The sequence below is a fragment of the Vanessa atalanta genome, chromosome 1, assembly GCF_905147765.1.
Source record: "Vanessa atalanta chromosome 1, ilVanAtal1.2, whole genome shotgun sequence".
In the NCBI taxonomy this organism is placed as follows: domain Eukaryota; kingdom Metazoa; phylum Arthropoda; class Insecta; order Lepidoptera; family Nymphalidae; genus Vanessa; species Vanessa atalanta.
The window spans coordinates 3,715,293-3,727,398 of record NC_061871.1 but is presented as its reverse complement, the minus strand read 5'-3'; the positions used below and the strand labels follow the sequence as shown (position 1 = coordinate 3,727,398).

At 30.9% G+C, this 12,106-nt stretch overlaps 2 protein-coding genes across 7 annotated transcripts in view; one reads left to right on the top strand and one right to left on the bottom strand.

Annotated features, from left to right (window-relative positions):
* The window catches only part of LOC125067601 (solute carrier family 12 member 4), a 343,127-nt gene that overhangs the window by 225,769 nt on the left and 105,252 nt on the right, over nucleotides 1-12,106 (bottom strand). The gene's annotated exons all lie outside the window — the stretch shown is intronic.
* LOC125067649 (monocarboxylate transporter 1-like) lies at nucleotides 2,193-8,832 on the top strand. Of its 2 annotated transcripts, none has more exons than XM_047676362.1 (8): nucleotides 2,193-2,396; nucleotides 3,285-3,411; nucleotides 4,125-4,523; nucleotides 4,592-4,712; nucleotides 5,005-5,152; nucleotides 5,495-5,639; nucleotides 6,345-6,536; nucleotides 8,428-8,832. In XM_047676362.1, exons 1-8 carry the CDS (start codon nucleotides 2,328-2,330, stop codon nucleotides 8,571-8,573), a joined length of 1,347 nt encoding a protein of 448 aa, XP_047532318.1. In that variant the 5' UTR covers nucleotides 2,193-2,327; the 3' UTR covers nucleotides 8,574-8,832. The 2 variants fall into 2 exon arrangements, with proteins under 2 accessions (XP_047532318.1, XP_047532310.1); XM_047676354.1 differs by having other exon boundaries at nucleotides 2,193-2,423.

The window sequence follows — 12,106 nt, the reverse complement described above, 5'->3', positions numbered from 1 at the left end:
GTTGGAAATAAATATGGTACTTTTTTACACACAACTTTTTTTTAAGCTTTCCTGAATTTTTATAATGACGACGCTTTAAAGTTTAAAGCTATCTGTCAAACTGTGACTGTATCTGAATTAACAAGCATGTATTTAATGCAGGAAAGTGGTTTAAGCCACACACGTTTAAACGTACAACACATCTTTAATTTTGTATGTAATATCTATAATTCTACAGTAATATTATAAATACGAAAAAACCCCGTCTGCCTGTATGTATGTGTGTGTGTACATACTTAAGGGAGTGGATAGCTAGATTCATTTAAGTTACATTGATTCCTATTTATTCAGTAATAGAAAAACTTAAAAAATAATTTTGTTAACGTACATCATATAGAGCACTTCCTCCTCTTTTCTAAAACAATTAATAACAATTCAATGACATAGAAATAAATATGCAATGTATCCTCTGAATTTGTTATTATTAGCTTTTTTCCTTGATCTATCCATCATAAGATTTTTTTTATTATATTGTAATAATATATAACACAGTACTAAGGGAACCTTCAGCTTAATTTTGCAATATATAGTTTGAATTATTTTTTACGTAATCGATACACGAACTAGAATGAAACGCCTCAGTCACCTAATTAATTAGTCCGGGACATAACCTTGTCTTCAACGGATTTACAATAAATTGGTGTTTATACTTAATTATTGATATAGTTTCATATTTATCGAGTATATCAACACAAGAAAAAAAAGCCAGTCAGCGGGTTGTTCTTCGTTATAAAATTTATTATCATTCTTTATTGTAATTCAATCCCAACGCTTAGATATCATATATTAATTACTAGCGACCCGCCCCGGCTTCGTGCGGGTGCAATGCTAATACTAAATATATTTAGAATACAGAATGTCTCTAAAATTATCAGTGATTCTCTACTATATTGGGCATGTATTAAACATATAAACCTTCCTCTTGAATCAATCTATCTATTAAAAAAATCCGTATCAAAATCCGTCGTGTAATTTTAAAGATCTAAGCATACATAGGGACAGACAGCTGTAAGCTACTTTGATTAATACTATGTAATGAAGATCCGTCTTAATTATTTAAAGCAAAGCTGTTCTAGATATTTGATAATTGATTTGTATCGCCACATATACGTAGTTGTAAGTCTACAAAATGATATACTATTCAATAATTGATTTACTTGATGGTAGGGCTTTGTGCAAGTCCGTCTGGGTGGGTACTACCCACTCATCAGATATTCTACCGCCGAAGACAGGACTTGGTATTGTTGTGTTCCGGTTTGACGGGTGCGTGAGCCAGGGTATAATATCCAACTACAGGCACTACAGAGATATAATATCTTAGCTCCCACGGTTCGTGGCACATTATTGTTTTAAGGAGTGGCTTTCGCTGAGTTTCTTTCGCCGGTTCTTCTCAGGTCAGGGTGTTTCCTTTTCCGAACCGGTGGTAGTGTTTAATTTGACTATCAATAAGTGTAATGCTTCTATATTGAATAAAGGATTTTGAGTTTGAGTTTGAAAATTTCTTACTGTTAAGATATCTTTGTGCGGTAGTAACCATCAGGTGACCCATTTAGCCGTCCGCCTACGTACCTATATGATAAAAATTACAAAAATGATCGCACGTCCGCATTTAACTTCATTATTTTTGTAGACATACATAATCAGATCTATTATTATATAGACCTTTTAAACGTTATATACAACTTTGTGTTTAATTTTTGAACAACAATAGCATAACATTGTAAAGATGACTAACTCGTAGAAATAAAGCATAAAACATAACTGACAATAAATATTTTTCACTGTTAATAAACATTCGACAAATGCTTATAATAATAAATCTTCAAAAATAACACTTGTCTTTCGAAATCACGTCGCTTGAGATTTGGGACTCTTGTAGATGCGTATCTGGGATTTAGACCCGGGATTTAATTTTGCAACAAACAATAACAAAGGTCATATTTACGAAAATTATATTTTCGTTATAAATACACAAAATGGCATGACCTTTTTCACAACATTAGAAAATATTGAATACATTAACTATGGTCACAACTAATAGCATTATCAACGATTTATCAATGTAAATAATCGTAATGATAAGAAACAAAATGTCACGATGAAATACGAACAGTGAAATTATTTCAAAACGCACTAACATTGCAGATGCGAACGAACAAAGAAGTTTTATCGGTGTGAACACACAGTCCATTTACTATGAGCTGACACGTATAGACTTTTATCTAATGCATCCGGTAGCTTAGTCTGTCTGTGGCAATAGTGAAGGAACAACGAAACTATTTATAAGAATGAATACAAAAATTGATACGGAGAAAAGTGTACGATGTGCTTCGGATAAAGACAAATGGGGATACATGGTGTGTTTTGGTACTATTATTACATTTGTAAGTACACACAGTTATTTAATTATATTTATTAAATGTAAATATGCATATAAAATAAGCATGAAGTGAAGCATTAAACGGAATATATTTATATCTTTCTTTGTTTATCTAGCTTAGAAACTAAATCGTTGTTATCATTTTATATGTTTAAGATACAGAACATTGATTGTGTTTTTTGAAATAGGCCTCTAACATTTACTAGATATGAATCAAATTGCAATGAATATAAATAAGGAAAAACTATTCTGATACCTAGGGTCTTCAAATATGATAATATCTTGTATTACATTCAAATTCTATTTTATTTTAAATATCTATTAAGTATATATAATTAATATAATTTGTTAATATATTTCATATTGTTATAATTGACATTTTATTCAAATATCGGTTATTAATAAATAATATGTTTGAATACAGTCATAATGACAGCGATAATAATGAATTGTGAAATTCAATAGATTGCATATTTATTATTATTTAATTCTGTAAATAGCATAGACTCATATCGGAAATAGGTACTCTAATATCTGCTCTAATCTGTGTTAAATACATATTAAAACATTACATTATTTTGAGCAGCTAAACTATATATAACTATATAATATCTATATATTGTGTTTATTTTGTTGCACTAACCTTCAATCTACTAGGTATACACACGTTTTATGCGTTAAAGACCGTCAGCTATACATTCATTATATCGTTGTAAAAATCTAACACAGACTAAAAAGATGTAAACAAAATAATAGTATAAAAAACAGCTGTTACAATTTCTTCAACAAATCGCTATATACAAGTACCTTCTAGAAGTCTAAAAAAAGAATGTATAACAACTGAGTTGTATTTTTTAATTTCCAGATCGCTGGCATCGGTCACGTGAACTCGTTTGGCTTGATATACAAGGATTTTATAATTGAGACAAATTCAAATGCCAAATCCTTAACAACAGCTCACGGGGTATTTTCTATGATGTTAGCAATAGGAGGTAAGTAAACGTGACGTATGAAATAAGAAATATCTTACAGTTCAATGATAAATACAGTAAAAAGTAAGTCACCCTCTGTAAATGTCCTAAAGCTGGGCTCTCAAGGAAAAGGTCTCTAATTTACACCATCAGGCGGCTCCGTTGTGGGTTGGAAGATGTCTATGCAATGGAAACCTTCAGAAAGGCCCCCTTGTGGACTAACTAATGTAGGATTTTTAATTATATAAGTTATGACGGGTTTGCTGATAGACTCTCGCATCTATATTCGCCAGAATATCCAAAGGTGGAAAGCGCGCTAGGATTGTTAATACCTCATAGGATGTCGTGCGTTATCGATGACTACTCTCCACTACAAATTTTGGATCTTAGTTCTGTAGCGGTAGATGATCGACCATCTTTTTTAACAAACGGGCGCCCCGTAGAGGGCCATTAATCACACGATATCTGCATCAGACACTAGTCCACTTCGGGTGTGTGTGAACTTATGGTTTTTTTACCAGTGCTACTTTTGCTAATTCTCCTCCAAATAAGCTTATAACTCTAAATAGAATCAAAGGGGACTAGAATAATCGTTAATTTAAATTCCAATCAAAGAAAACTAAAATTGAATCTATATTGTTATCTGTTAGACTAAAATGGTTACAAAGATCTACGTCACTAACGAAATTACCTCAATTTATCCACAATAATATTGTATTTTATGTTTCTTTTAGGTTTAACTTTGAACGTGATGTCTAAGAGCTATACTTTAAGAATCGGAGGTTGTATCGGAGCCTTCTTCGTGACGATGGGCTCATTTCTAACAATAATCATAACAAGTGCAAATCAACTTCCCTTTACATTTGGGTTACTTCAGGGAATTGGTTTCGGAATGATGGTCCCTGTTTGTTACTCAACTTTAAACCATTACTTTGTGAAGAAGAGAACTCAAGTGATGAGCTTAATAAAAGCGACGCAAGGAGTCATTTTAATTTGGTATCCTCAACTAATAAAAATGATATTATCAAATTACGGATTCAGAGCAACCTTACTCATTATAAGTGGAATATCTTTACATACTTTTCCAGGAATGTCTACAATGGTAACAAATATTAAGAAAACACGAACAGCAAGTATTTTTATCTCATATAAATTGTTAGCGTCTTTTATAATATACTATATCACGGCTGATTTCTTACAGATGAGATAGAAGTAACGAAGGAAAGAGATGAAAATGTTGATTTACTACAAGATCATAAAATGAGCAATGTCTCGAATGAAAATAAAACATTTGATAAGAAAAAGTCAATAACCACACTTGGGTATGATATTAATTTTTACTATTACAACCGTTTGAATTACATAATATCGCATGATATGAGTATAGTGAAATAACATTTAATATAATAGATATTGTGTTTCATGCTGTAAAAAATGTTATATTGGCATCTACAACATCTATTGAATCTATATAATGATTCGACTCATCATTGTCTTCTCTACCTTACCTGATTTCTTCGTCTGACGCCATGGCGTGCCATACATTGCCTATGATTATTTTTTAACTATTTTTTTTGACATATAAACTTAATTAAAATAGTGTTTATTTTACAGAAATAATTTCTTGGAAATTTTAAATGTAAAAACTTTAAAAGATCCCGTCTTCTGCAATATATGTATTGGACAAAGTTTTGTTAATTTCTCCGATATGATATTTTTCATCTTACAACCGATGCTTTTATATCAATATGGATTTGATACGGTAAGTGCTCATTGAGTATTTATGAATAATAATAATAATATGAGATGAGAACCCAAAAATCGAGACAAGCAGCGTAAAGTCTTTTTGTTATTAATTTTAGTTTATAATTGTTTTATTTCCTAAGCGGTAAGTGAAAACGTCATACATATATAAGACTGAAACGGAACACGTGTTTACATTGACATACATTGGATTAATCTGGTGGAATTCGATTCAGAATATTTACTTAACGGGAGCAATGGCCTTTGTCCAACACTGGAACATATACGAATGTTAATTAATTACTTTTAAAGGTATTTAAATGATGAAATTAATAAATAACCTTTCAAATATTATTTTCAGAATGAAGTAGCGGCATGTATATCAATCAGCGCCGGCGCAGATGTCGCGGGTCGTTTTGGTCTTGCATTTTTAAGCAGTATCGTCAATGTGAACACAAGATTACTGTTCTTCGTGGCAACATTATTAACTCTGACAGCTAGAATAGGTATCGAACTATTTATTTATCCAAGTACTTAAGCTTATTATAATGATTGCCCAAAAACTAATATTAGCATTCGATAAGTTTGTTACATAGTTTGTAGACATTTATAATTTTGTACATAATAATGGAAATGTTTACACTTTATGAGCTATTTTTGTAACGTATTCAAGTCGCTCTACATCAGCGTCATAATAATAAATTATGCAAGAATAAGCAATTATTCAAATGCGTTCAAGTGTTTATATCCATGTTCATAATTATAATAAATACTTTAAACCAAACTTGGTTGGATATAAAACATTAGACATGAAAGTGTATTCAACCAAATATTACAATATATTCGTTAACCTTCCAATAAAACAAATCTCAAAATTAATACGAGTTAATATATAATAAAAAATCGAATATGAATTGCGCAATATATCAAAACTGTAATATTATATACTTTATTAGGTACACTTTAATAGTTATTTTAAAATTTTGTACTTGATTGAAAGCTACCACAGCTACGAAATGAAAATTCTACCGGCTAGAAACGGAGTAGTTACTATTTTTCATCGATCATATATGCATTTATATAATACCTTGAAAATATTTAATTCTTTTTTATTATCTATAAAATATTGCACAGCGTACAATACCTTATTCAGTAATATATTTTTAACATGTTATTATTTATTGGTAATTTTTTTTATTTTCTAATTTCAGTAATTCTTCATGTACGCCAATTTGTATGGGTCGCTGTCGTAACGAGTCTTTTGGGTATACTTCGGGCATGGCTGCACGTAACCAGCCCACTCGTCATCTCGAACCACGTAGCCCATAAAGATTTCACAGGAGCCTACGCGCTATTCATGTTAGCCACTGGCTTGGTTAATATCGTCTTCTCCCCATTTATTGGTATGTTATAAGTTTTATATTATTAAAAATATTATTGATTTCATAACAATAAAATAATTATTTAAACATTTAACAGCCTGTATATATCTCACTGCTGAATGTTTAGATCTTATTCCACTATGCGACTCTAATAGGGGTCCGTTTGTACACCGGACACGGTAGATTTTCGTCCAACATGCAGGATAACCTATGTACCTGGTTATGTTTTCTTTAACCGTTGAGCACGATCCAAATTATAATTATTAACTGATTTATCTATAAATATTTTTAGGGTGATTAGTTGATCGATGATGTGTCTTCTTTTTTCAAATTTCAAATCTATAATGTCAGGAAGATAGAAATCAGTAAACTGAACAGTCAAACAATATAAAAATTTGAATACTATTATGCAATCAAAATCTGCATCGATATTTTCACATATAGTATAGAGTTGTTCCCAACGTACTGTTTTTAATCTCGACATACAGCTCCTCTGCTAAATTAAACGTCAGTTCTGCGGCACAAGTGCTAAAACTAAAATGAAGCTGTGTCTAAAAACTTTTCGAATTAAAATCCTTTTCCACACGTTAAATTGCCACTGTGACCTTAATCTTGTGAACATTACATTCTGGAACGATGTTCCTACAAAATGGTTATGCAAATAATGTTTTACACTGTCCCTTTAAATGGAGATGTAAAAAATTTCGCCAGAACGAGGTTTTTCTTGCAATGTTTTTTTTTTTTATTTTATTTCATGACACCTTATATGGATAATAAACCTTATTAAAGTTATATGACATTAATTTTAAGGAGGTCTTATTGCTTAAAGCGATCTGATACCGACAGCCGGCGAAAGAATTTCGACGAAACTCATAAGTACAATTAAAATGTAAAAAATATATTTTAATTATAAGAGCCAATTTAATAAAATAAACGTAAGAAACATAAGAACTATAAACATATTATATTATATATGTAAATTAATATAAAAATGTACGTATACAGAATTCACATTGATCTCGAAATCTGATTACCTCATAGTTTAAAGTCTCGAAAACAATTTTAAATCGAATTTAGGATTTAAAAGACTACATAGCTCATTCCTATAATCCAAGATTGAAAACTTGCTCGAAAATATGTGTTCTTGCATGAATTCAATTTTCTAGCGCATATTGCTACACGCGGCGTATTTTTAGATTGAAGTGTTTATTCATGGTAAAGTGGAGCAATTCTAGATGTTTCCATTCCGACAGACATGTAAAAATATTCGTTTGTTGAATAGACTTATATCTCCTCTAACCTATTTGGATAAAATAACGAAGCAGATTGAATGAAATATCTCAAATCCGGTACAAAATATAGAATTCGGGCATAAAATAAGATTCTCCGAGATATTATTTCGTATTGTAATAATTTCAAAAAAAATTAAGGATAGTCCCGCGACTATTCTTAAATATGTTTATATATATCCTTATAAGTTATCGATTAAAATATATAAAAGTTTTTATAACTAAATATGATGATATAAGAAAATCAGAATCGATCGGTAATTCGACCATAATAATGATTAAAAATTTGAGGGACTATATAAATAAAATGGTCCAAATATTGCAACTCGAAGGAATTAGATATTTGGACCATTTTATTTTTAATGATTACACTGAAGCTCGTCGTTAGCTACTTAACAAAAAAAATATATATCGGATGACAAATATGGTATAAAATGGCATTGATCTGTTTTGTATTTGCTTACTTCTGTATCTCTAAGTTATAATGTCAAAATCAGAAAAAAAAATAGTTTAAATTTTTACTTACTTTATTTAAACATACTTTTGCATAATGTGTTAATTTATATATTTATCTGAGACTACTTAATTTTTGTTAGGTAACCTATACCTTTTATCTGTTTCAGGGATGCTGAAAGACGTATATCAAGATTACATACCAGCGTTCTACGCTTTGACAGTATGCTGTCTGCCATGTTTATTTTTATGGTCCCTGGAATATTACATATATAGAAATAAAGAACACAACTCCAATCCAATCGATACTGTCTAGATGTCATCAATAAAATACCGCAAGATAATATTAAAATCATATGAACTACATAATTAAGCTCGTAACTAGGTTACGGTATATTGTTTAAGATAAAATTGTATAATACCTTAGACTAGATCAAGAATGTTTCTGTACATAGACGTCACTACGACGCCTAAAGTGTAATGAAATTTACTATGATATAATATGTTAAATACGTTATGCGTCTGTAAATAATACTATTTAATCTTAAAACTTAAATATTTATAAATATATTAAATTGTGCATAAAAACTTTTTGATCGTTCTGTATTCTTATTTATTTTTAAAATATCTATATGTCACTAAAATTAATTGGGACATTTGCTTTTTATGTCTGTGCTTATTGCGTAATAATAAAAAAAAAACGTAATATGCATTCGAGTTTACTCGTGATCTATGGTGGTATAATCGTGTAAACATTAAAAAATGGATCGACACTTATCTTCAGTGTCTTAAACACTGATTAAAATCACATAAACCAACTCGTCTTTATATGTTAAAAAGACATTAGTCGAAAGCTAATGACGCATTAGCTAACCACTGAGCGTGCAGTGTTTAGTGCCTCTGATCAGCATTTTAAAAACGATGTTAGACTAGTTCATAAAAAACAAAAATAACTTTTAATGAGGTTTTATATTTTTATCATGATTTGCACTTTATAAGGGTTATGGGTTATTATGAATTATAAATTGTGTTAATTATAAACGACAAACTGAGCTAAAATTCGATCATCAGAAGTGTAGACTCGTAATTATTCTCAGGGTCACTGTGAGTAGAGCGTTTGAGGTCGAGTGGGGTGTCTGAGTCTGAAGAGTAGTTACTAGGCCTTGAGTCTTGGTCACATCTTATTCATTTTACACATTTTATTATCTGTTTTTTTACTTCAAACCTTCAATCATTAACGCTTACATTAGTAAACAAAAATAATGTTTAAGGTGTGTGAGTATACACTAGGTAATAAAATAGAATTAATTTTTCTTTTTAATTTGACTTGAATTTCGTTTTAGCCTATTTAATAAAATCTATGGTCCAAATTTTCGATATAGCCAATGCTAAATGATGATTCAAAAGTTTTTGTCAGAGCCTGATCATTATATAACATACAATGTCCAGACTACTTTGAAGAAAAATGTAATATGGTATCACTTGATGGTCCTTGTTTCGATATAGAATAAATACTTTGTTGCAGAGATTAATTGAATACGAACATTGATAATCAAAAGACTAGACAGAATTATTTATTTATACGTGAACACGCATAATTAAAATCACATACAAATTTTAATTATACTCTTAAATAAAATTAAAAAACGTGAAATTATCCATCAGCTCATATATAGTACGTCATTATTTAATATTACATATGTTATTATGAATGCATATCGTGACAAGGAACAATTTACTAGTTAAGGGAAGTCTGTCATAAATCTTCTATTTATAGGAAACACGCAGATCGAACACTTTATGATCAACTTATTGTCTTGGCTGATGTTTTGTTCAGTGATACTTTTTATCAAATTAATAAAGAAGTTGTATATGCGGCTAACAACTAAAAATTATATTCTAGACTAACCTATCTTATCAAAATGGTTTAGTTTAGAATTTGTCTACATAGCATAGCATAGCAGCCCGTAAATGTCCCACTGCTGGGATAAAGGCCTCCTCTCCCTTTGAGGAGAAGGTTTGGAGCGTATTCCACCACGCTGCTCCAACGCGGGTTGGCGGAATACACATGTGGCAGAATTTCGTTGAAATTAGACACATGCAGGTTTCCTCACGATGTTTTCCTTCACCGCCGAGCACGATATGAATTATAAACACAAATTAAGCACATGAAATTTCAGTGGTGCCTGCCTGGGTTTGAACCCGAAATCATCGGTTAAGATGCACGCGTTCTAGCCACTGGGCCATCTCGGCTCTATATAGGCTCTATATGTCTACATAATAAACATCATCACTATACAGTTGAAATGACTCTACTAGGGGTTTATATTAGTTAATAATATTTCATAATAATAAATCTATGGTATTGAGACACCTTCAGTACAATACAATACTCCTATTTCTAATTTACGATTTCGTCATTTAAAAATGTTGTTTAAAACATTTTTCTCGAACATATTTTTATGACCCACATTGTTCGTTTGATATTTCCATGGGCTTGGTAGGTATAGATTGCCAGGTCGGATGGTATAAGGTATTATTTGTATCCGTAAATAGAGCCACTGCCTCGGGGCTGATAAAACACCTATCAGTCTATTTGCAGTTTTTCAGCGATAAGTAAATAACAAACAGAAGAGTTATCACTGCGATTTTTTTATACAAGACTTTTTTTTCGCTATAATCACAATTCGCCCAGCACGTCACACAATGTTACTAACATTCTGCCACGTGAATGATTTGCTTCATATGTTGCGTTGGCAAAACTAGACATTAAACTAATATGTATCTCGATGATAATGATTTTAGGTTTGGGTCACTGGCAAACGGTTGCCCCGTCATGGCAATTTATTTGTATTGGCACTACGACTGTTTATCCTGGTTTGGACGAATGTGTTTGTATTTGCGACATTGGCACCCTACTTTATTTCCGAGTGAAGGCCATTGAATATAAAAGGTTAATTTATTTATTTTTAAATACAGTTGTTACTTTCAAATAAAATTGTTTGATGGAAAAATGTAATTTGCGATTAAATATATAGCAGCAGTAATGACGATTCCGGAAATTATTTTTTCGTTAATAGTTTAATTATAAATTAAATGATTGATCGCCTTAAGAATCACTTGCGTCTGCGCGAGCACACGCACGCGTTTGCTCGACCTCTCACTAACTACGTATTTACATTGCAGGTTAGTGGATAGAAATAGGCCAGAATGTCTTTCAAAGATTGCATGTCTTTTTTATTTTTTATCTTCATGAATAATTATAAACTCAAATTTTATACATGAAAAGCTTATGCCGGCATGGTTTGCAGATTTGAATATTCGTTTAAACGCCGTATAGAAATGCGTAATTAATCCACAGAGAGACGCTTTATTAAAACACATCCATTAGTTGATTTAAGCGATATATATTTGCGGTAAGAACTCATTAATACAAATTATTTACCAACAGCCTTAACTTACCTAGTTTGTCACTCCATTCAATGGTCCTTAATGATTGGCCCGAGATTTCGTGTGCAAATCCTACATCGTCAAACATGGACCTCACGACGCGGTGAACGCACATCTACGGACTGAATATTAAGGCGGAACGTGGTATCATTAATTCTAATAAATCCGTCAATTTACAAAGTCATTTATAATGCGATATTTAACTTTAACTGACGTTTCTACTCGAACGTAAAAATGTATATGAATTATATAGATATTTAAAATTATTATACATATATTTTGTAACGATATGTTTGTATAAAATACATATATGCTTAATAGATTGTAATTATAGTTTATATTATTTTAAATAATTATGAAGTTAAATAGACAAAGTATCTTCAGAACTTATAGCGTTTT